The following is a 25,630-nucleotide window of genomic DNA, read 5'->3' as shown; positions in this document are numbered from 1 at the left end:
ATCCTCGCTAACTTTTTCTTCAGTGGGACACACGGCACTCTGTTTTTACTTGGCTTTCATTCGTATCAGTGCACCTTGTCCAGTAAGCTGGCGATTCAGACAAAAGGTGTTAAACTCCAGTATCCTGCAGGTTTTTGTCGTCTCCATGCTTCAAAACACCAAAATTCATAAATAGGTCGTCAAGAAGCGTTTGGATCCTTTTGACTTGAATCAGCTGTGTTGGTAGAAGGGAAACAACAAAAACCTGGTGGATACCGGCCCTGGAGGACTGGAGTTTGACACCCCTGAGTTATAGGATTCCTTTCTTATGTGGACACAGCGGCTTCGGACAGCTTTAGCGTTGCAGGTAGATGTGCTTTCTGTCTTTATAACCGCCTGGCCTCCTGCTCTGTCCCGCAGAGCTACATCACGGTGGACGAGCTGCGCAGGGAGCTGCCACCCGAGCAGGCGGAGTATTGCATCAGCCGCATGACCAGGTACATCGGACCTGAAGCCCCCCCAGGCGCCCTGGACTACATCTCCTTCTCCAGTGCCCTCTACGGAGAGAGCGACTTATAAACCCAACCGCTTCTCCTCTCACCACCTCCTCCTCCTCCTCCAGCTTCTATTTCTCCTGTTTGGAGAGAGCAATGTTAAACCCTTCCACTGTCCTTCTACATGCTTTGTTCTTATGTTTCTTCCTCTCTCAAATCTGAACTCTCTTTCCCCTCCTCCCCACTCCTTCCATCCCCTTTCAACACGCCCAGGAGCACCGCTTAGAGAGGAGGAGCGCAGAAGACTTTGCTCAAATCTTACAAGCTATGTTGGGACTGGCCTTTTCAGCAAAGTTTGCCAGGTATTGCACTGATTTTATGTAAGCAGCATACATAGACCATACCTGCCTTAAGGAAACACTGAGAGTTGCTTTTGAGCAAAGCCGCCTCTGCTCTTCTCCTCTCTAGTTATTATTATTTTTGTAGAAGGGTAATTAAAGAAGAAAACATGATAAAAACTAAAAAAAAAACAAACAAAAAAAACAAGCTGGTCAGTCAGTTGGCTTGGTTGGTTGTGTATTTGTGCAGATGCATGCTATGTTGAAGTTTAGAAATGCTGCCTTGGAGTCCCCGACTCTTCCTTAAATCACACTGAAAACCCAAACGGCGTCCATGGGAGCGTGTTAGCCGAGAAGCCAAAGCAAGTCAGGTGCTGCGATGTTACAAAGGCAGCGTAACGCTGAAACTTCTCGCTGTAGGAAAAAACAACAGCCACTGTGAAACCTGGAAACACAAGAGTAGATAGATGTGAGCCTGGAGATCTTAAAGCCTTAAGAAACTCAGGAACTAAAGGAGGATGAATGAGAGCACCTACACTTATTATCCAGAGCATTAAGATGCAGAGAGAGAGATGCAGTGTGGGTAAACACAAAGACAGGCATGGCTTGATGATGATGACGAAGAAATGAACACAGAAAGACTAAAAACTGTTAAAGCCAGAGAGAGCGGTCCACACACCTTTCTCCTCTCCGTCCAAACTCCTTTTAACTCCAGTCAGTAAAGAGGAGGAGGGACGCTAACAGGTGGAGAAAGATGTCGAGCGCTGAGGGACAGAACGTCAGGAAAGTTGTGGACAAAAGAATTGATGCTGCATGTGGGGCCCTTTTTTTTTTTTTTTTTTTTTTTTAAATAAATAAAAAGACAGGTCAGCCATGATGATTGGTACAAGTCGACTCCCCCTGAACATGTCGGATGCTATTATGATTTCAGCTGTGCTTCATTCTCCTCAATTCAGCCTCTTCATCGTCACCGATGCCACAAAAAAAAAAAAAAAACGGTTACATTTCAGAAACCTCAAGATGGAATAAAAAAGGAAAATATATTATTAAACCACAGTTGTTTGTGTTTTTTTTTTTTTTCCTGACCCTCAAAAGGACGACCTGTCGCTTTTCTCGCCCACAATAAAAGCTTCCAACTGCTTTTCTAACTTAAAACATGTTTTCAGTCCAACCTTTATCTTCTTGGCTGCGATCACAAGTCCGGATCTTAGTCGGGGTTCGCGCAGAGATGATACGGGAAGCTCAGCCCCTTCTCCTGAACGTAGCGCCTCCAGATCTCCTCGTCTCCTGGATGAGTCAGATACCTGCAGCCCATCTTCAGCTCGAACTCTCTGAGGTCGCACCACAGGTGGTAATCCTGCAGGAGCAAACCCGAAAGCAGGAGGTCATGAGATGCAAGTGTGGAATCATGTGAGAAGGCTTGTGTCTACACTGCAAAAACTCACTTTGTTTTCTAAATAAATTAACTAATAAAATAACTACAATCATAATTAGATAGTTTTTTGAACATGTAGGTTCCAGTCTGTTCATATTTGATGCGTTATTAAATTACAAGTTTAATTAATGACAAATGACAAAAAGCACTTTTTTTTACTGGTAGGCAAACATTTAAGAAGGGTCTTTGTCATTAATTAAACTTGTAATTTAATAACACATCAAATATGGACAGACTGGAACCTCCATGTTTAAAAAACTATCTAATTATGATTGTAGTTATTTTATTAGTTAATTTTTATTTAAATATTGAAAATCTTACTCCACCTTTAAAAAACAAGAAAAAAATATACAAAAATGAGGTAAATGTTGCTTAAAATAAGATAAATTATCTGCCAACAGAACAAGAAAACTGTTGTCAAGACTTCTCAAAACAAGTAAAAATACTCTTAAAACAAGAGGAACTCTCTGGCATAAAAACTAAGAATTATCTTACCTTTAAAAAAAAATAAGCATATGTGTACTCGATGTAAGATTTTTAATCTTACTTAGATTTCAGTTTTAGCCGTGTAAGGAGCCATGTAGCTGAATAAGGTCTCCCTCCTCATACAGACGACTTATAGATATGAAAATATTTCAGTATCGCAGTGACGAGCTGAGATTAAAACTACGCCGCATCCTTCACTGCTTCCATTCATCTTGTATGTTTGGTGAATGGACTGTACTTTGTAAAGCTCTTTTCTTGCCATTTGTTGACTGATCAAAGCGCTTTTACTCTACATCATATTTACACACACACACACACACACACACTCGTAGCGCTTCTATTGTTGCGCACAAAGTGCTTTCCTCTATCACTCACATTCAAACCCCGACAGACAAATGGTGAGGCAACATTGGGTTCAGGGTCTGTCCGAGGGACACTCCAGCATGTCGCCAGGCTGGAATCGATCCGCTGACCTTACGGTCCTAAACTACAGCAACCCGTGTTTATGTCTGACTTCTAGAAGCAGAGGGTTCACTCGGTTGTACAGATGGATGAGCAAGCAGCAAAACACAATTAATCAAAGTAGATTTTAATTAAACTGGTTTAAACAAGCAGGTTTACAGCAGCTTCTGTTTGCTGGATAACAGCATAAATATGTAGCAAATTAAATAAAAACAACACTTCAATGAAGCACAAATTGCACCTTTAAAAAAAATCTACATTCCCTTTTACTGGAAAGCTAAAAAATAAAAACTTTGTGACAAATAGATGCAAAACTTTGGCGCTGAAGAAGCTTCATCTTTCAATCACCAGCGAGAAAAGATAATGAAACCAATTCTGAACCTTCAACTTGTACGTAGATGTGCATAATTTATGCAGATGAGCACACAGCAGATGGCAGCTCATGTTGAGGTAACTATGTTTGGCTCTCGGTGACACCGTGAGCAAAGCCAGCAGTTAGGCGGTGTGTGTGAAACGTCTAACCTGCAGCCAGGAGTGTCCCAGCGCTTTTCCCACGGTGAACCTACGTCTCACCGACACCTGCAGCAGGTTGTTGATGAGGCTGACGGCTGGAGAGGAAGTCGGAGACAACAGGAGAGTTTAAAATGTTCTGATCCACATGACAGATGGTAAAATTATCCTTAAAGGGAAGTTTTATAAAAGACGAAGACCTTCCAGTGAGATGAAGGCCCATGGCTGGCGAGGGTACATGAAGGCGGCGTTGGTGATCTGCTGCTGGATGTCCTCGTCCTCGTTGAAGGGAAACGTGCCGCTCAGGCTGACGTACATGATGACGCCCACGGACCACATGTCCAGAGAGCGGTTGTAGCCGCTGCTTCTGATTACTTCCGGCGCCAGGTAGGCCGGGGTGCCCACCACCGAGCGGCGGAAGGACTTCTCGCCGATGATGCGGGAGAAGCCGAAGTCACACAGCTTCACCTGTGATGCAGGATGGAGTAACTAAAAACTGTGCTGAGAGCTCTGCATCTGCTGCCTACATGGACAACATGGACTCCCACCTGCGGGAAGGGGTCTGCAGAGGCCAGCAGGACGTTCTCAGGTTTCAGGTCGCAGTGGGCGATGTGTTTAAAGTGCAGATAACGCAAAGCCTCCAGGATCTGCATCACAAACCAGAAGCACTTACTTGTAACATTTCAATGAACTGGAGGAAGCGGCTGAAGTAAACTGGTTTCATCTACATTTTTTCCTCCTTTGCAAACATGGATGAGCAAATTTTTTGGGTCAAGATTACTTAGAAGTAGTTTAATTAATTTGTATATTTAAAAAAAAAAAAAAAAAACGCAAAAAAGGGGCTTTTAGACTGGGGCCTCGCACCTGAATGACCAGGAAACGACAGATGCGTTCAGGGAGCCGGCCCTTCTCACTGGACATGATCATCTCCAGCATGTCTCCATGGAGCTTCTCCATGACAACAAAAACATGCTCCAAGGTTTCAAACATCCCCTCCAACAGAACCACACCAGGATGAGAGAGATTCTGAACAAAACACACACACCATGGAGTGTTACAAAGTAACCGGAAGTCATTTGACTTATTAAAGGTGCTCTGAGCAAGGCCGGATTATCCAATGGGCATAATGGACACAGGTCCAGGGGCCCACGCCCACTTGGGGCCCACGAAGGTCAAACACCAACATTTTAGAGATGAAACAAAATGTACATAAAAGCCAGATAGTTACATCACATTATCTAGTGTATTGATACTGGTACCACTGGCTGAGAGATTTTAGAAATGTCGTTTCATTCACAAATTTTAACAATGTTGCGGTGGGGAAGGGGGCCCCTGGAATACTCTGGGCCCAGGGCCCTGTGAACTTTTAATCCGGCCTTGGCTATGAGACACGTCCGCACCTTTAAGATGGAGGCTTCGTTCCTCAGCTGTGTTTCTTGCTTGGTGGGGAAACGTGTCTTGTCGATGACTTTGATGGCAACCGGTCGACCGGACTTCCTGTGAGTACCTGAGAAGGAAGCGACTCCATAAGCGAGCTGGGATTCAGAAGGAGATGCAGCAGCAGAGAGTCGGCTCACCTCTGTACACCACCCCAAACTGTCCTGAACCCAGAACCTCGTCTGTGAAGATCTGATACACCGAGCTGACATCCTGAAACGCACAAACATCCTGATGCACTTGAACGCACCACAGATAATCCCCCCTTTAATATTCAGAACTTACCACATTGTGCCCGTGTTGGTCTTTGTCTGTAATCACAATAATGCAAACAGAATCACTTTTTAAAGTTGTTTTTTTTTTTTTTTTTAATCACAGAAATGATTTTGTTTGCTCACCTTGGTGCTCCACACCTGCCCCCCCGCTGCTCTGCAGGGGCATCAGAGCCTGACCGATGGCGCTCTCCCAGGCCGGCCCCTCGGCGCCAGCCTGCACGCAGAACACCAGCGAGGCAGTCACCAGCTCAAAGGAGTGGGAATCGTCCACAGGTAGCAGGTGCACGGAGAGCTGAGTGGGGCCTCGAACCTCCAGCACCTCAGACAGCGGGATCTCCTGCCAAGGAGGACGGTGAGGAACGCTTATTTTTCTTTTTAGTGTTCAAATGGAGGTTAAAAAAAAGTTTTAAAGTATGTGATGGACAAGAATTCAACTTTCCACAGCAGTGTAGGCCGCTTCATCTATCACACAGACCTTGTAGTACTTGGTGCTGCTCTCATTCTGGTACAGAGTGATGGTCTTCCAGTCCAGGATCCAGTAATGCCGTTTCCGCTGAGGGAACACTTAGTGAGTCCTTCTGGGGTTTTAATTTGACTGTACAGTCATGGAAAAATGTTTTTTTTTCCTGCATATTTGAACATGTTTTGGTTTACACGGAGGACAGCCGATGGCCTCACTCTAAAGCTGAAGTACAAGCAGACTGTGTTTCTCACCAGCGGGTCTCTGTTGGTGTGATGCAGCAGCCATCCCTCTCTCAGAACCTGGCCAATTCTCCTCTTATGGTGATACACCGACTGGATCAGCCTCATCAGAGGGATGTTGCTGCTGAAGCATGGACTGGAAGAAAAGGAAAAATCTTCAGGATAGCAGAAGGTAAAAGTCTGGCGATTCAAGCTGCGGCCACTAGAGGGCAGCGTGGACCAAAAACTAACTGACCACAAGACACTTCAGGGATGGGATGACATGAAGGTGAATGTGTGTGTGTGTGTGTGTGTATGTGTGTGTGTGTGTGTGTGTGTGTGTGTGTGTGTGTGTGTGTGTGTGTGTGTGTGTGTGTGTGTGTGTGTGTGTGTGAGAAATCTCGTAAAATCATCAGAACTTTTAAGCCTTCTGACCTCATTGGCTCTCGCAGTTCTTCCACCTCACTGGTTTCAGCCGGTGAGTCACCGTCATCGGACATGTCGTCATCAGAGATGTCCAGTGTGAGGCTGGTGAGCTGTGATTCATTGTCGTTGGGCTCTGGTGGGCAGCTCTGACCAGCTACCGAGGATTCTGGGAACGTGAATCATCATCATGTTTACTTTATACTCAACCTTTGAATTCTTCAGATTCAGGAAACAAGAAAATGAAAATGTTTTGCTGTTTTTTTTTTTAAATTTAATTAATCAGCTTAATCAAATAAAACAATGTCATTTAAGCACCGAGAAGAAAACCAGCTTTATAATAACATCTCATCAAGTGCTGTCATCATTTACCTCGAGCTTCCTGCTTAAAGTGGAACTATTATGTGCATTTCAGGCTGATTTATTTTTATTTCTGAGACCAGAAGGGCTGGGATTGATCGAGTTATTGTCACAAATCGCTTTATTTACTTCAGACCGGCCCTCTCTGTAGGCTGTCAGATCAGCCTGTGGGCAAAATGAGTGGATTGAGACGCTTCCGCATTAAGCCCCGCCTCCCGCCACTGCACTACATCGGGAGCGCGCACCGCAACTGCTTTCACCGTCATTGTAATGTCTCATAAACAGAAGGATTAGACTGATATGAACTCAATAAAAAAACAAAATACAATGTCAACACATAGCATACAGCCCTACATGTTGGAACCTGAATCAGACCCTGAAAACGAAGTGGAAAACAGCAACCCACAGCAACGAATGCAGCAGGATGTCTCTCTTTGGTAAACTCACCAGCCATCGTTGGAAATAACTTTATCCAACGTTTTCCACCCGCCTGATGTATTTGTACATGCCCTTGTTAACCAGTAGAAGGTAACCAATCACCGAACCTTATCCCCCGGGACGTCACAAGGATTTCCAAGTAGAAAAAACTCTCTAAAACTACCCTTTTTTCGTTGCCATGGAAACCGAATGGCGAGAGTGCTGGAACTCAAACTCAAATATGCATTTAGGTGATAAAAAACAGTGCTGTTCACATGTCTGATGAGGATTCAACACTGTAGAAAGCTCAGAAAACTCAAAACACCATAATAGCACCCCTTTAAAAAAAAAAAAAGAGACATTTCTGGGAACTGAGATGAGGTTTGCATCTACACTCCTGAGCAAGAGGGTGAATCAGCTCTGCTTCATCACCGCGTTATGAGAACATCAGAGCTGGAGGGGGTTTCAGAGAAAGTGATGCAAGCGCAGAATGAGTAAAATGAAAAGCAGGGTTGCTGCTCACCATCCCCGTTCATGGCTCTCCTCTCACCTGGACAGTCTCTGGGGACCAATGGCTCACAGCGCCGGTGGCAGTTAAACCTGCAGTCTGAGAGCAAAGCAGAAGAGCTGTGGGAGGTCAGCAAAGGAAAAGAGGTGCGCGGCTGGAACATGTGGAAAGGCTCAACGCCACGAGGACGATGCCAGACATGATGTAGAGCAGTGTTTTTCAACCACTGTGCCGTGGCACATTAGTGAGAGATAATCAGGTGTGCCCTGAGAAATTACGCAATTTCACCTAATTGGTTTAAAAAAGCAGCTCTGTGTTTATCCAAACAGGTCCTAGTAAAAGATAATAAAATTCCTTTATCATGTATTTATCTGATTTCTATCAAGAGGCTTTGACGAGATGGACTTTATATTAATAATATGGACTTTTAAAAAGGAAAAAAAAACTTTTTGGTTTGTGGTGATTTTTCGGTGAAAAAAAAGTGTGCCTTGGCTCAAAAAAGGTTGAAAAACACTGGTGTAGAGAATATTCTCACGGCAGCATCAGCCTTCAATGATGTCACGTTGATTAAAATTAATCTTTTACACTTTTCCTCCCTCCTGAGTGAACACATGTGGAGTATTTGCACATCTGGCTCACCGGTAGCTCGAAAACAAACACGACTAATCTAAACTAAACTAAACTTAAATGTGGAAGAAGCCAAAAAGTGGTTTAAAATAAACCTGCTATTTCTGGACAAATAGAACTAAAAAAATATTAATCCATTATGAAGCGGCAGCTTGCTAATGAGGCTATGCTAATGAGGACATGCTAATGAGGACACGCTAATGAGGCTATGCTAATGAGGACATGCTAATGAGGATATATTATTTTATAATTTATATTATAAAATCATGTCTTTTTGTGTGAATTATACATACATTTTCTCTCTTTGTAATTTTTTTGAACATTTAAGTTGTTAGTTGGTGTTTTTTAAATTTTTTAATGTAACTTAGCAGACAGATTTCTTCCTCCCTCCCTCCCTCCCTCCCCCCCTCACCTGAGCACTGCATCCCCTGTCTGAAGAGCCCTTTGAGCAGCCGGTGGCAGTGCTGGCAAACGGTGGGTTTGGTGTAGCTGTGGATGTGGAAGGTGTGAGGGACCTGAGCTCTGCCGCTCACCCCGTACCCGACTCCCAGCCAGACTGGAGGCTCAGCCCAGGACGGAGGCCTGGATGAGGGCTTGCTGATCTGGTGAGGACAGGTGATGGAAGTCATCAGTGGTGTGTGAGAGTCTGGTTTAGATGACTTTGCTTATTTAACTTTAGTTATCTGTTAACCTCTTCCAGACTGCCTCCTGCCTGATTGGACAGCGAGTGTGTCCGCGGTCGTCGTGGTGGAAACAAGGACAGACTGGTGCTGACATGACGCCGTGCCCAACTGCAGTCGCTGGGCAGCTGCAGAGCGCAGCGTTTATGGAAGTCTAACCCACAACCTGAGATTTAAAAAAAAAAAAAAAAAAAACCAGACAAACCACTTCAGATTTCACATCTGTAAGCGTCCCGACGTCGCTCTGATGGTGGATCATTACCGACCGTCACATTTCAAACCCTGCCGTACGAGGCCCCACAGCATCTCTCCACAGTGGTGACAGAAGGTGGGAGTCCGATATGAATGGACCACCAGGGAGTGCGGACGGATCCTCATCTCAGTCACAGAAGCTGATCCTGAGTCAAGTGAAAAGACGAGACAGATGACACCAACACACACTGCACAGCAAGCTTAAAACCGGTGTGTTTTTCACCTTTCAGAGCAGCTCAGCAGAGTTTAGGCGCTTTTTTTTTTTTTTTAAATAGTAATAACGTTATTGACACACCCAGTCAACTGGAATTAAGTCCAAAGTCCAGCAGAGTGTGGGCAGAATTAGCCCCACGTCAATGAGCATTTCTGTGGATTTCCATCCCTGTGATCTTTATGGATTTATTTTCTTTTTAGCGCAGCAGCACATTAGTACCGAGCCAGAGGCTTAAAGACTGACGATCCACTGTGTGTTACTTTGAGATTTGCCAGCTTTGGTTATGGTCCCAAAAGCGTGAGGTGAGAGCTGCTCAATAAACACGGAGGAGTCTGCATCTCACAGATAAGCAGCTTGTAGAAATCTAAGCATGACACTGGAACAAGTTACCTGTTGTAGCAGCAGCACATATTCGTGTGTTCAAACACGCTGCAGTAAATGTGCTTTGATGCAGGAGTACTGAGAGTAAAATCCTTCTTCAGTACAGAGGTGGCAATTCCTGATCCAGAAAGTAAAAGTCCTGCCATGTTTTTGGATCTATCTGTACATTTAGATCAGCTGTTTTCACTAACAGGCTCCTTTACCTGGCAAATAAACTCTGCTCATTATAATTCAGCTCATTTGGTGGCTGGTTGGAACTGCTGCCAGACAGGACTTTTACTTTCTGGACCTCTGCTAAAGTATGAAGAGACTGCGAACCAGAAACAGCCAATAAACATGTCAGTCGTCTTCTCATCTCTGCCTTGTTGATAAAATCTCAGCTGACCTGCAACGACGACCTCGATCAGATCTCCGTCACGCAGCTCATCGTAGGCGGTCAGGCGTTGCAACACCTGCTCAGAGGTGGGCTGATGTCTGAACAGCAGGATCTTCTCTCCAACTCCCACCACGGTGCAATCTGGAGCCTGAAATCACACAGAGAAAATCTCAGTTTGACTCTTGAAGCACAGCTGGAGTGTTTTTAGCTTTTTTCCCCCCTTTATTCTGGTATTTACTTCAATGCCTGTTGGCACAAGAAAATGCATCCCTTCCCGAACTAACTACAACAAAGGATAAAGATTATTCCAGATCTTTTAAACAGCACAGAGCCACATAAGTCAGGATTCATTCCCAGTGAAGTAAAGAGACAAATCAAGATGACCCACATCCAACATCCTCCCCAATCTGTCCTGTTGGGTCGGTATGGCTTCATGTATTTCTCCTTTACTACACCAAACGCTGTCTCTCTGTCCATGGCTTGAATGAAACACCAGCTGCAAGCTGACCTGCACGTGTTCTGTATGTAACGTGAGCTGCGATGCCTTCATACATGGAGCTCCGCATGCATATTTTTGTTTATTTGTGGGGTTTTTATTCACATTTATGTTATTTGTTGTGTGGTTCGTTTGCTTCAGGATTTACCGGCTTTGTCTCTATAGTGTGTAGATTTTGACAATGTTATCAATATCAATTTTCTTCACTGTATCACTTTCTGATCCGACCTCAGGTCATTAATTAATATTTTCGATCAACATTTTTACATAGAAAAAGAAACAAACATCCATGTTTTTTCCTTTTTCCAGGGAGTCTTTGTAAAACTTGAAACGTGGTTTGTCCCTCTGTGTGGCCCTGAGATGGACTGGCAACCTGTGCAGGGTGTGCGCTGCCTCTCATCCAATCATTGCTGGGATAGACTCCAGCTTCCCAGGGATCCCTAATTAGACCAAGTGGTTAAGAAAATGGATGGATGCAAGGATGGATGGATGCATGGATGGAAAGATGGATGCATGGATGGATGGATGCATTGATGGATGGATGGATGAATGGCTGGATGGATGGATGCATTGATGGATGGATGGATGAATGGATGGATGAATGGATGGATGGATGGATGGATGCATGGATGCATGGATGGATGGATGCATGGATGGATGAATGGATGGATGGATGCATTGATGGATGGATGGATGGATGAATGGATGGATGGATGAATGGATGGATGGATGGATGGATGAATGGATGGATGGATGCATGGATGGATGGATGGATGCATTGATGGATGGATGGATGGATGGATGGATGGATGCATGGATGGATGGATGGATGCATGGATGGATGCATGGATGGATGGATGGATGCATGGATGGAAAGATGGATGGATGGATGGAAAGATGGATGGATGGATGGATGGATTGATGGATGGAAAGATGGATGGATGATGGATGGATAGATAGATGGATGAAAAGTACTTAAAACTAGCCAACTGTCCAACGGCACCATTTTCTTCAGCCGCAGCAGGCTAAACACGGGAGATATTGATTCATTCATTTATTCATTCATTTTCCGAACCACTTATTCCAATTCAGGGTTGCGGGGAAGCTGGAGCCTATCCCAGCCGGCTTTGGGCGACAGGCAGGGTACACCCTGGACAGCTCGCCAGTCCATCGCAGGGCCACACAGAGAGACGAACAACCACTCACGCTCACACTCACTCCTAGGGGCAATTTAGAGTGACCAATTAACCTATCATGCATGTCTTTGGATGGTGGGAGGAAGCCGGAGTACCCGGAGAGAACCCACACATACACGGGGAGAACATGCAAACTCCACACAGAAAGGCCACTGACCAAACCAGCCAAGGATCGAACCAGCGACCTTCTTGCTGTGAGGCCACAGTGCTAACCACTGTGCCACCGTGCAGCCCGGAGATATTGATCTGAAATTTAATTTAATTGTCATGGCAACATAAATCGGCATATACAACAAACTAAACAACACGCAGAGAACGAGATGCATAAATGACATAATTTGCGGTCAACAAAAAGCTCTCTCCCGAGCTCACCCCGCCCCTACATCCTCCAAGACAAAGTGATGCGCTCAGGTGACCATATAAACATCAAGTCACTTACATTATGGCTCCTACACTAGCGACACTAGCGATATTATCAGCTGATATTGATATTAAAATGCAATATCAAAAATGATTGGTATCAGTTTATACTTTATTTATAACACAATCTTTACACAACATGCACATATTATCTATCTAACACTTCCATTAAATCTCCTGTAACTCAAAATGACATAATATAAAAGATGCCATGTATAGTTTTCCAGATACTTTTGTTTATCTGACACAACTACAAAAACATCCGTATCACTTTATGTCAGTCGTGGAAATGAAGAGTTTGACAAAACTGGTATATTGGATATCAGTAAAAAGGCCAAAATTAAACATCTTTACTTACACCATGTGATGTTTCAAGAACAAGGAAAAGAAATGTAATACATAAAATGTTGCCATGTGAACAACTTCAGACACACGATTACAATAAAGTTAGGAGAAGATGATAAAAACACTCTCGCGCTGCAAACATGGAAAATATAAGCGACGTGTGCTCACACACATGCACACAAGGCACTGACCTGCGTGCTTTACATACATGTAAAGCACGACTAAATTTGAAAAAGTGTTTGTGTAAACGGCAGTCTGTGTGTGTATGTGTGTGCATGTGTGTGTGTGTGTGTGTGTGTGAGAGTGTTTTACAGAGAGGAGCGGCTGTGGTTGGAAACTTTTTTGCAACTCCTGTCGACCACAAAGCCCCTAAAGCAGCAGAGCGACGGCCCAGTCTGTAAAAGACACACACCTGCAGCTCGCAACCTGAGCTCCAGATTGAGCAAAGTGGTGGTGTACTTTTTCATTTTGGATAATAATCTGACCTGTTTTTTTTTTTGTTTTTTTTGTTTCGTTTTGTTTTTAAATAAAGTATGTCAAACGTAAAGGGCCAAAGTTGTCTTCCATCTAAACGAGACCAAAAATGTCACACAACAACTCAATAAAACCAACTCTTCCTGCAGCTGAGCTAATGCTAAACTTTATGATGAGGTTAAATAGCAGTTAGGTTGGTAAACTACACACAGTACTACAGAAAACAACTCAAGCTCTGCTTCAGTTACTGAAATTGGGTTAAAAACCACACTTAGTCATTCAGCAGCCCACACAATCCTCCATACACAAGCTGACCTATCAGAGTCCACTTCCTGACAACTATGAGGCTTGAAACGACAACTCAGTATTTTCCAAGTGGGACTGTGTGTCGGGGGTCAGAGTATGTTTTTATCACAGTGGTCAATGGTAAGTCCCAAATGCTCCAACCTTTGCATTCAACAATGTCTTCAGTCATTGAGTACGATGTTAAACCTTACATTGTGAATCAGTGTACTGTTCCTTTAAGGCCTTCAGCCGCAGCCCCTTCCCATCCAGGACTATAAACCCTCCCAGAATGTTGCACTTCACATGCATCAAAGCCACATTGAGGCCGCCTGTGTGAGGTTTTCTTTACCTTGCGCTCTATGACCTCAGCTGCCAGCCTCCTAGCATAGCGGTAGCTCAGGTTGCCAGCAGGGATTTGAACCACCTCCCTGAACAGACCCAGCTGGAACTGGACCACTGCAGGTGTCGTGGGACTGGAGGGGGTTTCTGCTGGGAAACAGATATAAATGGACCGATTCATGGTATAAATATACATAGATATGTGTATACATAGATATGTGTCTACATAGATACATAGATATGTGTATACATAGATATGTGTCTACATAGATACATAGATATGTGTATACATAGATATGTGTCTACATAGATATGTGTCTACATAGATACATAGATATGTGTATACATAGATATGTGTCTACATGGATACATAGATATGTGTATACATAGATATGTGTATACATAGATAAAAAGATATGTGTATACATAGATATGTGTATACATGGATACATAGATATGTGTATACATAGATATGTGTATACATGGATACATAGATATGTGTATACATAGATATGTGTCTACATGGATACATAGATATGTGTATACATGGATATGTGTATACATAGATACATAGATATGTGTATACATAGATATGTGTATACATGGATACATAGATATGTGTATACATAGATATGTGTATACATGGATACATAGATATGTGTATACATGGATATGTGTATACATAGATACATAGATATGTGTATACATAGATATGTGTATACATGGATACATAGATATGTGTATACATAGATATGTGTCTACATGGATACATAGATATGTGTATACATAGATATGTGTCTACATAGATGTAGAGATAGATGTTACAGATAGATAGACAGCTTTTGTTTGAGGTAAGGAGTAATAAAAGTATGAAGTCTAAATTTAGAGTAATTTAAAATAGCAAGTGACTTCTTCCTCTCTCCAGACCTTTGTCTCCACCAACCTGTTGTCTTTACTTGGTGACAGCATAGTAACCAATGATCAGAGTAAACTGCAATCTATTCGACGCAAACTCAAAACAAACCAACAAACTTTGAGAAAGTGACAGAAAAATTACCGTCTAACGCTGCTTCATTCATTCTCTGATCTTAGAAGTCATCCGTGGACAGCTTCTCGACGCCGCCGCCGCAGTTGATCAGTCCATCATCACGCTGCCAGCTCAGAAATGAAGTCTGGTCGCTCTGGTTTCCTCTTAGTGCGGCTTAGCTGTCAACAAGGCAGGAAGTAGCAGAAACACACTTACCTCTGCATCACTGCAGCGTACGGTTAACACCTCCAGCCCAAGCTGTGAAACATCTCACACTCACACACACTCACACTCACACACACCTCCTTTGTAATAGTTTCAACTCCACTGTCCACGTCGTCGCTGCTGACAGATGTGTTTTGGATGAAAATGTACGAAACAGAATCAGTTTGAAAAGTGAAATTTGTCTTTATTGAACTTTGGATAAAATACACATTAGGTTGGCCCCATCATCATCATCATCATCATCGTTGTCAAATCCATCAAAGTGTACTTTTTAATGTAAGATTTCTCATACATACACAAGACCCTCACACCATTTCCCATCCTCGGCTGCAGGAAGCTTCACAGATCTCCATAAATATGTGGACAAAAAGCACAAAATCTGACTGATCCTCGAAGCTTCTGATTAAACTTTGCAGCGACGGCGATTTCAGGATAAATATCTGCATTTTTATTTCCTTCTCACAACAGCAGAATATTGCGTATATGTTCATATATTCATGGAGTTTTGGCTACTCCAGATGACAGAACAGCACAGATGCTGCTGAACACAAGAGTTATACAGTAAAGGAGTGTGTGTGTGTGTGTGTGTGTGTGTGTGTGTGTGTGTGTGTGTGTGTGTGTGTGTGTGTGTGTGTGTGTGTGTGTGGATACTGGAAAGGGGTGTATGTTACAAACTGGTGTTTCACCAGCGTATTTTTACACAGCTACATGATGATGAGACTGTGAGCACATCATAAAGACCATACACAGGTGAGTCTGTACATTATTTGCTGCGAACACTTAAAGCACTTGTCTCTCATCATCCTTTCCTTCACGCGTGTCTTTCCTCACTACGGTCCACACCCAGCGTGCACATTCACAAGCCGACGGGATAAATAGCACTTTACACACTACAGATTTAAAGAAGGGCAACATCAGCTTGTAGTTTTACACACCGTTGCGTCATCAGAGCAACACGGTGAAACATCTTCATCAAGCTGAGGGTGTGTCGGGAGAACGCAGCATTAAAACGACGCGTACATTCGGTGAGTGCGACGGCACAACGATTCCAGTGTAAACGCTACCGCACTGCACGGTAGCAACATTCAGACGAGCCGCTCCTCCGATGTCAAAGCTCCAAGTATAAGTGAGAATTAGCAACGAAAAACTGAGAAGACGGATCGTCGTTGGTCAGATTTGTGAGGATTCGATTGTGACCGACGAGATCCACCGTCATCAGACGGGATTGTTTCGAGCAAAGCGACACATATTCAGCAAAACAGGGGACAAAGTAAACAAAACAAAGGCTGATGCACTGCATCAACTTAACCAAATTAAAGATGGTTACTCAGTTTATTGGAGGGTTGATTGATATTGATTTAAAAACCGCAAACAAACCTTTTTTTTTTTTTATCCGTTTTCTCTCCGCGTCATTCAGGATTCTAGATGTTTTCAGATGTTCAGTGTTTTTCTGGTGTTAGAGGTGAAATAAGCATCTCCTTTCTGCTCAGCAGGTTTACAGACAGCTGAAAGTCTCCGAGTGCATCATCACAGTTTTTGACTGAAACTTTGATTCCACATTTTCAGTCGTCAAGGGAACAAATTCGATCAGCTTTTTGGGTTTTTTCCTTTCGCAGCATAAAATAAGCGCCTGCTTCTGTAACTTCCTTCACATTTCTCTCCCAGCTTTCATTTCCAGTCTCCTCCATTCAGATAAAAGTGGGTTTTTTTTCTCCAGTTAGGACCCTCTTTAACCAAATAAAACAAAAACAAACAAACAAAAAAAAACCTGAAAGTGCACTATATACAGAGAATGAAATGTCAAATAATTTAAACCTGTGTATACATAAAAAAAAAAAACAAGGCATAAAGTGAGGTTGTAATGGTTAGTGCTAATGTTTCTGCTTTCTCTTCAGTCTAACTGATCGTACCTTTTATTTACGGATTTTTTTCACACCATCTGTGGTATGCGTTCGGTGGATGGCTAGCATCAGAAAGTACTTCATGCTACGTGTGATTATACAACGTGCAACGCGTCTCTGGACTGAAGACGCGGCACTTTAAGCCTACCTAAGGTTGAGTGTCTGCACATGAGTGTGGAGGAAAGTCGCTCGTCACCATGGAAATGTGTTGCTTTGCTACGTTGCTACGTAAACCACGAGGCGTTCAGGTGCAGACATTCCACTTCCTAGTAAGCAGCATGCTCATAAATGTGTCTAAATATTGACTTTTCTGATGGATGGCGGCGGTTTGTACAGTGGAGCAGCAGCGACTGTGGCGCAAAATGTGGTGATACTTTTTTTTTTTTTTCTTCTTCTTCTAGTGTTCTTTAAAAAATACGCTGTGGGGGGGTTTTGATCCAACCGATATGCAGGCAGCCTCTCCTCTTTTGGGCCACTTGCCTCTGAGGTCCCATCTCCGTCTAGCCAATCAGGGAGCTGCGTCTGGTTAGGTCCACGTTGCTGGCACTTAATCCCCTGGAGTCTGAGAGACCAGAGTTGGCATCCTGAAAACAGAACAGCTCCTGTTAGTGTTTTTGGTTTGGAAAAAACACAGAATACTATCTGTGAGGTGACAGAAACTGGTCCAGTTAAATCCTGCAGCAGCTGCTGTACCTGTGTGGTTTCCTCAGCACTCTTGTTGAGATAGTTCAGGGAGCTCGCTCTCTTCATTCTGTGTAACAACAAAAAACAAAAATCCCCACAATCAATGAACTGTAGTCACGAGCCTATCCAGATTTGTTAAGTGAAAGAACAGAAATCATCACCACAAACGCTGAAATGAGTATTTTTGTACATTCATAACTAATAAAACATCCCAAACTAACATTAAAAAGCCCAGATAATGTTAAAATATTCCATTTCTTCACACCAGCTTTGCATCGTTTCAGCAACAAACTGATCAAGAAAGCTGGTTCTGTAACGTTGGAGCTGATTGTCCAAAGAAGAATGCTGCACAAGCTGATGAAGATGATGGAGGATTCTTCACACCCTCTCCACAACATAGTGAAGAAACAACAAAGTGTGTTCAGTGAGAGGCTTCTTCAGGTCCGATGTAAGACTAAAAGATACAGAAGATCATTCCTGCCAGCAGCCATCAGCCTCCGGAACAAGACCTCCTCACATTAATTATTACGTACTACAATATTGAATTTCCATTTCGGGATTAATAAAGTATTTTTAATTTTCATTTCATTTTTTTCATGCTTGGCCGTGATCGGGGTCCAAAAGAAAATAAATGTTGAGACAAGTCCAGATAAGAAGACCCGTACGATAAACCTGGTTCCTTACTATCCTGCAGAGCTGATAGGATTAGGTTCAGCACTGATCTGTGATTAATTCAACCCACGGTTGGTGAAATGCAGCTTAAAGACAGAAGTGTGTCTGGCTGCTTGTTTTGATGAGTTTTCCAGCACATACACAGCAAATGGCCATGCTAAGCAACAAACGTGACTTTAACTGGAAGCCTGAGAAAGCTGAACTATTCGAGATAAAAGCAAACAGAACAACATCCAGAAACACATCAGATTTTAACATGAGTCTCAAAATAATGGAATAAGAATGTTCGCGGAGATTATATGTGACGGAAGAGTCTTGTTAAATCTCCACCGAAACGTTACGTCAGACCGCGCCTAAAAAAAAAAGGGATCAGTACCAAATGTCTGTGTTTGCCATGGTGACGAGGGGAAACGGAGAGATAAAGAATGAGCTACTAATACTGCAACATCATTGTCCCGTTAGAGCTCTTAGATCAGAAGACCAGATCAGGTCCCTAGGACTGGACTCGTGGAGACAGAGCCTTTTCTCCAGTAGCCGCCAAACTCTGGAACAGTCTCCCTCTTCTGGTGAGGTCTGCTGGGACTTTAAGTGCTTTTAAATCTCATTTTTTTGTGTTGGCTTTTAACCCTGGAGAGCAGGAGCACCAGGTCTTTTCTGTCTTATTTTACTTTTTTTTTTTTTAACTATTATGTTGTCTTTATTTTAGTGCTTTTACTGTTGATTTATTTTATTTTACCTGTACAGCACTTTGGTTACTTTGAGGTATGTGAAAGTGCTCCACATATAAAGTTTGATTGATTGAAGAATAAGACGGAAAGACGAGTGTTTTGCCATTTGGTGTGTGTGTGTGTGTGTGAGCTCTGTCATGTGGTGATATAGTATGTGGAATATATGTCGCAGATGTTAAGAAAAAAAAAAGGACAAACTTCCTTAAATGCTTCCAACAACAATGACAAACAAAACCTGTCAACTTTGTTCAGTTTTTAAAGTTGGTTTAGTTCTTTTGTTTTCATTTTATTTTCCCCAATACGTCCAAATTCTCCAGAATATTTTCCAAAGTAAAGGAAGTCCTTCTTGCTTTATTAGGCCCATTAATGAGAGTGAAAACAAGACGGTCGTACCCGGGGTTGCGGGGCTCTTGAGGCCCGCTCCCCTGCAGTTTCTTCACCAGCATTTCGCTGCTTCTCCTCAGAGCGTCACGAAGCTTCCCGAGGGAGCCGCTCCGCTGCAGAGACCCGTTCCCGTCCTGAAGACGGAACAAAAACGTTAATTTGTTACTTAAATCACAGTTGACACCGACGTCCGAGGACTTACCCCGTTCCAGTCGCTGGAGTCGTCTCCCTCGGCCTCCCCTCGCCCCCCCGGTCCGTTGGCTCCGCTATGCCGTCTGTCGCCGCCTCCTCCATCCTTCAGCAGCTCCACCACCTTACTCTGGTTGATGGCGTCGATCCCCTGACAAGAGACAAAGGAAAGGCTCAGTTAATAAGGAAGTGTGTGTATTATACACCGTGTCTACAGGCTGGTCGGGGTCGGATCTTTAAATCATGTCGGCACAGATTATAAATCGCAGCGGGAGTCCCCGTTACATCAGCCAGGTTACGAACTGAGAAAACCCCTGAAAAGAGTCCAAACCGTTGATCCAACTGCAGTAACTCAGCCAGCCTCACAGCAGGACGTCCGGCAGTGTGTGTGTGTGTGTGTGTGTGTGTGTGTGTGTGTGTGTGTGTGTGTGTGTTGTACCTGCTTGCGGGACTTGCTGGCGCACTCCTCCAGAGTTTCTGCTGCCTCCAGTTTCCCCTGGCGACGGTACAACGCTCCCAGGCTTTTGAGCGTCATGTTCACAGTCGGGCTATTAAACATAAAAACAGAATAAACAAACAACGAAACAAATCCAGTGATGACGGCTGTTTGTTTGCATCCATGTTAGCAGCCCGACGTCTGAAGTAAGTCACTTTATTCACAAAGAATAAACAAATCAGGCAGAAACGGCTCCACATTTCAGACCTCGGTGTCGACTGGGAAGCATTTCAGAACAAATGACTCTCTGATGATGTTTTAAAGATCTGATAAGTTGCTGTAAATCTGTGGATCACATGATCTAAAGATCAATATTATATCACTGTGATAAGTTAAATTAGTCTTTTTTTCTTTTCAACCTTACTCTTTACCCAGTTTTATTTGTTTTTATGTTTTTCTTTATGGTGTTTTAAAGTTTTTGGGTTTTATTGCCGGAGGTTTCCGTCCTGTTAAAAGGGAGTTTTTTCCTTCCCACTGTTGCCAGTGTGTTTGGTCAGGATGGGAGATTGAGTTGGACCCTCCAACTCAATCTGTTGGTTTCCTTATATCAGCTATTATGAATTGGCTTTCCTTATGTTTATACCCTGTCTGTAAAGCGTCTTGAGATGGCATTGCTCTGATTTGGCGCTATATAAATCAAGTTGAATTGAATTATTGTGAAGCACTTTGTGATTTGTTTTATCTTGAAACTGCTACAAAAACAACCTTTACTTACTTACATAAGTCTTTTTTTTTTTTTTTAAGTCTGTTTCATCTAAGCAGCACATTTTTGTGGATTGAGTAAAATATAAAACTGTAAATATTAAAAATATAAAACGGATTTGTTTTTAAAAATGAGTTAAAAGAGAAAAACGAAGAACAACCACTGCTGGGTGTCACATGACCCTTTTACCTCATGGTCACATGACCAGATTTAAACTGTGTGACTTTCTATGTTTACATTAAAGATCCGTTATGCTGAAAATGACAAGATGGGGGAAGATTTAAGTCATGCAAATTTTGTTTAACGGCAGTAAAAAAGATTATATTTACGAGACTGCTGACATTGGAGAGACACAGTTTTGTTGGAGCACCATTGCAGGATCCGAGGCTAAGAGCTGCTCCAACAGCAACAAACACACCGGTGTCATGGCGCTAATGCGCTCATTTGAAAATATAACGTTTATTTTTGCTTTCTAGGAAGATTCTTTCCATTAATCCAGGTGTCTGACTCACCTGTCTACCTTGCAGGCTTTATACCAGCTCCCATACTCAAAGTAAACGCCAGAGTCTTTGCGTTTACCCTGAAACACACAGAAGAAGAAGCAGAGAGTGTGAAACATGAGTCCTCTGAACAGGAAGTTAATAAATGTACACCTTGTCCTCATCTGCTGTTCAGCATATCTGTGTAATGTGGCTTCAGCGACGGACAGAAGGGTCAACCTAAATGACTGACCTTACTCTCCTCTCGCTCCTCGGCGTGCATCCAGATTGGCTTATTGTCATCTGGAAACGAGAACAAAAGAAAAAAATATCATCATTCTGCATGTGTGTAGATTTGTTTTTTTTTTTATAAACATGCTTGTCAGTCATCAGACTCCTGCTAAGGCTCTCCCTCTTGTGGAGCATGTGAGCACATGGGGTGGGTACGGACACACACATCAACATTAAGCCGCCTCACTAACCCACAATAATCTGCTGAGAATCCGGCGATGCAGGGATCAGGATGTGGCCGAACCAAAACCTGAATCCGGCAGGAAACTTCCAGAAAAGCAACTAATGATGCTCAAAGAGTTTTGATCTGTGACTAGGAGGGGGAGGGGGAGGGGGGGGGGGGGGGTGTCAGCTGTTTGACTGCTGGCTTTACTCACTGTTGACGGATCCAAACTCCTTCTCGTGAGCCCTGGTCAGGATGTCTTTGTAAAGAACTTCAGCATCTTTGAACTTCCCCTGCTTCAGGTAGCACGTAGCCTGAAGACAGACAACAAACCTGTGTGTCCGCGCTACACACACACACACACACACACACACACAACCTGAAAGCATCTTCACAATGAGCTACTGGTACACTGCAAAAACTGAAATCTAAGTAAGATTAAAAATCTTAAATTGAAAAGTAAGATAATTCTTAGTTTTTATGCCAGAGAATTCCTCTTGTTTTAAGAGTATTTTTACTTGTTTTAATGAAGTCTTGACAAGACAAATTTTCTTGTTCTGTTGGCAGATAATTTATCTGATTTTAAGCAACATTTACCTCATTTTTGTATTTTTTTTTTCTTGTTTTTAAGAGTTTTTGCAGTGTAGCAGAAATATGTCGGAGCAGAAAAGCAAAGCTTCTCACCAGGTTGTTCTTGGTCTTGGCGACGTTGGGGTCATCCGCTCCCAGCTTAGACTCGTAGATCTCCAGAGCTCGCAGGTAGTAGTACTCCACCTCGTCGTACTTGCTCTGGTTCTGACACAGCAGCGCCAGGTTGTTGAGCTGCTTCGCCACATCCGGATGGTACTTCCCGAGCACCTGGACGCAGCGGGAGGACAACGCTGCCGTCATTTGCGAGGTGAGCGTGGTTTTGGTAGCAGGCTAATGAAAACAAGACCTCTTCTGTCCTCACCTTCTCTCTGATCTCCAGCGCCCTCTTGCAGAGCGGCTCCGCCTCCTTGTACTTGCCCCTCTTGCCGAACAGCACAGCCAAGTTGTTGAGGGTTGCAGCCACGGCGGGGTGGTCCCTCCCCAGTGTCTTCTCTCTGATACCCAGGGCATCATTCAGAAGGTGAGCAGCTTCCTTGTACTTGTTCTGGTCCCTGCAGGAGAGGACACAGCAGAACGCTGAAACTCTTCCAGACTGAAAAGCTCTTCTTCTCCGTCGACAACGGCTCTATGTGCAGCTGATAAAACAGTACCTTCATTCCCCACCTGTACACCAAGGCCAGGATGTTGAGCATGGTGGCCACGTCAGGGTGGTCGTGTCCAGACGTCTTCTCCAGATCCTCTAGGGCTTGTTTGCACAGCGGCACGGCCACCTCGTATCTGCCCTGAGACGCGTACTGGATCACCAGGTTGTGCAGCGTTCGGAGACGAGTGGGGACCTCGTAGCCTCCCTGCTGGGCTGCCACCTCTCCACTGGGCTGCACTGGAAGGCATGGAGGACACCAAAGGTTCACATGGGAATACTAATAAATGACCACAAAAATATCTGCTTTTACCTAGAAAGGAAGAGAATAAAGTTATTTAGAGATTAAGGTGATCAAACTCTGAAATCAGTCCAAATCCTGGACTAGAATAGGTGTGAATTAACTGAGTTGTTGATGAGAAGAAAAGCTGAACATAATATTTTGTGGAAAAATTGTGATGATTCATAAAAAAAAAAAAAAAATTTTAAAAAAAAAGCTACTTTCATATTATAGTTTGAAAATATTTTCAAGAAGAAAGTGATAATATTTAAATAATATTGTCATAATTTTGAAATATTTAATAGATTAATGATTTTCATACCTCTTGTTAAGTGGAATGTTTTGATTATGTAACAATTTTGCTGAAATTTCTTTTATATATATCTACCTATCTATAGATATATAGATATATATCTATAGATAGATAGATAGATAGATTAACTATCTACATATCTATCTATCTATCTAAACTAATATTTTGTTGAACAATCCTTTAATGTTTCCGCTCCAGTCAGGTGTTTTCTGTTCCTCTCAGTCAGACTTCTGCACCTGTTGACAGGTATTTTGTCCCACTGTTCAACAGAAAAGTGCTCTAATTTGTCCAGGACACATTTGTTTGGTTTTTTTTTTTCTTTCTTCAACTCAATCAAATGAAAAAAAACAGTTTCTTATATTACTAAATTATATTTTTGCAAATTTTTAGTTATTGTTCCTTTTTTAAGTCTCCAGTTATTTGAGCGACTGTTGTAAATGCAGCCTTTTCTTTAATGAAAGGGGATGAATACATATGAACACAACTGTATTTAGACACAGAATTGAACTTTTTTCCGCTTACACTCACACAGAGATTTTCATGGACAAAAACTAAAGCAGGGAAACAGTTTGTTCCTCATGGTTGCAAATGAATCGTAACATTCACGGCAGCTGAACCTTGAATGTGTCTTACTGAAACACACGACTGTCAGCTCTGAGTTGCTTGCTGCGCTTTCAGACGTAGCTATGAATGAGTCACTCAGCTTTATTTAACATAAACATCCTTGAAGAAAAACTGGGATCTGACAGCTCTAGGCTAAATAAAGCCGTCCGTTATTAAAGAACAGAGGTAAAAAGCTCAATGTGACCTCTGAAGATCTGCCTGAAGGTCTGTGTGAAGCCTAATCTGACTCGCCTAATGTTGCTGCCGGCTCTTAACACCGTCGCCAACAGCTATCTAAAGCTTACTCCAACATCATTTCCAGCTCTGCTGCAGACAGATAAGAATAAAAAACATTAGATATGCTGGCTGGAATGTACATATAGAGAATAAAATCATGTCCTTCAAGCACACAGAGTTGATAAAATATTACTGCCTGTAGGTGAATGTGTCATTTACCATGTGGTGAGCTTTTTTATTGAAGTCTACCAGAAGGCTGATGTCATACCTGGTCCCTGGTCGTCATCGTTGGGGAACAGATCATCCAGACTGTCCTTCGAAGTGTCTCCTCCTCCACTTCCGCCGCCTCCGGCGTTCTGGTTCTTCTCCTCCGACGGAGAGGCGTCATCGTCGAACTTCTTGATCTGATTCATGAACTCCAGGTGCTTCTTCTCCTCCTCCAGCTGGGCCACGTTCTGCTCGCTGCGCTGCAGCTTGTGCTGCGTTCCCGCCAGCTCGTCCCGCAGCCACTGGTTCTCCTGGCAGAGCCGTCGCACCTGAGCGCGCAGCTTCTGCTTCTCCGACTCCACGGCGCTCAGGTGGCTGGACAGGGCGATGATGACCTGGACAAAGAATTTTAAAGTCACGCAAATAATCATAAAAAAAAAATAAAAATCTAAGATTCAATTTAATGTTCAAACAAATCATTTCCAACGCCTCACCTGTGCCTCCCCCAGACCCAGCTCGATGGCTTCCAGACTCTTGCGGAGCAGCCCGGACTTCTCCTGGGCGATGGGTGGCTGGGTGCAGTCCAGCAGCGAATTGAGAAGCTGCGTGTGCTCGCCGCGCAGCGTCTCCAGACCCTGCATGACGGCCTTGGTGTTCAGGACGATCTCATCCTGGCTCAGTCGCTCCAGAGCTTCTTCACGTGGATACACCATGGTGGACATTGCCTGGTTTCATACACACTGTGCAGGCGCAAACATGGAGGAAGAGGAAGAGGCAACATGAGCAACAAAGCTGAAGGGCAACGAGTTAAAAGTAAAGTAAATTAATGAAGATCGAGTTCCCGCTTGGTCACATCCTGGAAATAAAATGTGAAGATACAAGGACTACATAAATATTAGTGTTTCAATACAATCTCAAAGGTAAAAA

General features: G+C 43.3%; 3 protein-coding genes across 3 annotated transcripts in view; 1 reads left to right on the top strand and 2 right to left on the bottom strand.

The window, feature by feature from the left end:
• The window catches only part of actn3b (actinin alpha 3b), a 37,992-nt gene extending 36,336 nt beyond the window's left edge, over window positions 1-1,656 (top strand). The window contains exon 21 of the mRNA XM_079257324.1: window positions 400-1,656. Coding sequence (XP_079113450.1) covers window positions 400-558 — 159 coding nt within the window. The 3' untranslated portion in view covers window positions 559-1,656. The remainder of the gene's footprint in view (window positions 1-399) is intronic.
• A 35-nt stretch (window positions 1,657-1,691) lies between these two features.
• On the bottom strand, window positions 1,692-9,505 carry prkd4 (protein kinase D4). Its single transcript, XM_079257325.1, has 16 exons — window positions 9,379-9,505; window positions 9,124-9,278; window positions 8,845-9,034; window positions 7,821-7,904; window positions 6,533-6,689; window positions 6,131-6,254; window positions 5,892-5,969; window positions 5,540-5,753; window positions 5,427-5,452; window positions 5,282-5,354; window positions 5,105-5,211; window positions 4,569-4,730; window positions 4,253-4,351; window positions 3,905-4,172; window positions 3,717-3,802; window positions 1,692-2,168 (listed from the first exon to the last, which is right to left on the bottom strand). Exons 1-16 carry the CDS (start codon window positions 9,488-9,490, stop codon window positions 2,019-2,021), a joined length of 2,085 nt encoding a protein of 694 aa, XP_079113451.1. The 5' UTR covers window positions 9,491-9,505; the 3' UTR covers window positions 1,692-2,018.
• An 8,038-nt stretch (window positions 9,506-17,543) lies between these two features.
• Window positions 17,544-25,425, bottom strand: klc2 (kinesin light chain 2; the record flags this gene model as incomplete). Its single annotated transcript, XM_079257981.1, has 13 exons — window positions 17,544-17,627; window positions 17,737-17,794; window positions 19,521-19,645; window positions 19,714-19,851; window positions 20,140-20,248; window positions 21,412-21,479; window positions 21,632-21,681; window positions 22,047-22,146; window positions 22,517-22,690; window positions 22,785-22,974; window positions 23,087-23,303; window positions 24,765-25,098; window positions 25,198-25,425. The coding sequence occupies 13 exons, from the start codon at window positions 25,423-25,425 to the stop codon at window positions 17,544-17,546; spliced, it is 1,875 nt and encodes a 624-aa protein (XP_079114107.1).
• Window positions 25,426-25,630: the final 205 nt, after the last annotated feature.

The sequence above is a fragment of the Telmatherina bonti genome (assembly GCF_933228915.1).
Source record: "Telmatherina bonti genome assembly, chromosome: 18".
NCBI classification, from domain to species: domain Eukaryota; kingdom Metazoa; phylum Chordata; class Actinopteri; order Atheriniformes; family Telmatherinidae; genus Telmatherina; species Telmatherina bonti.
Note: the sequence above shows the minus strand (reverse complement) of the source record. Positions and strands in the feature narration are given on the sequence as shown.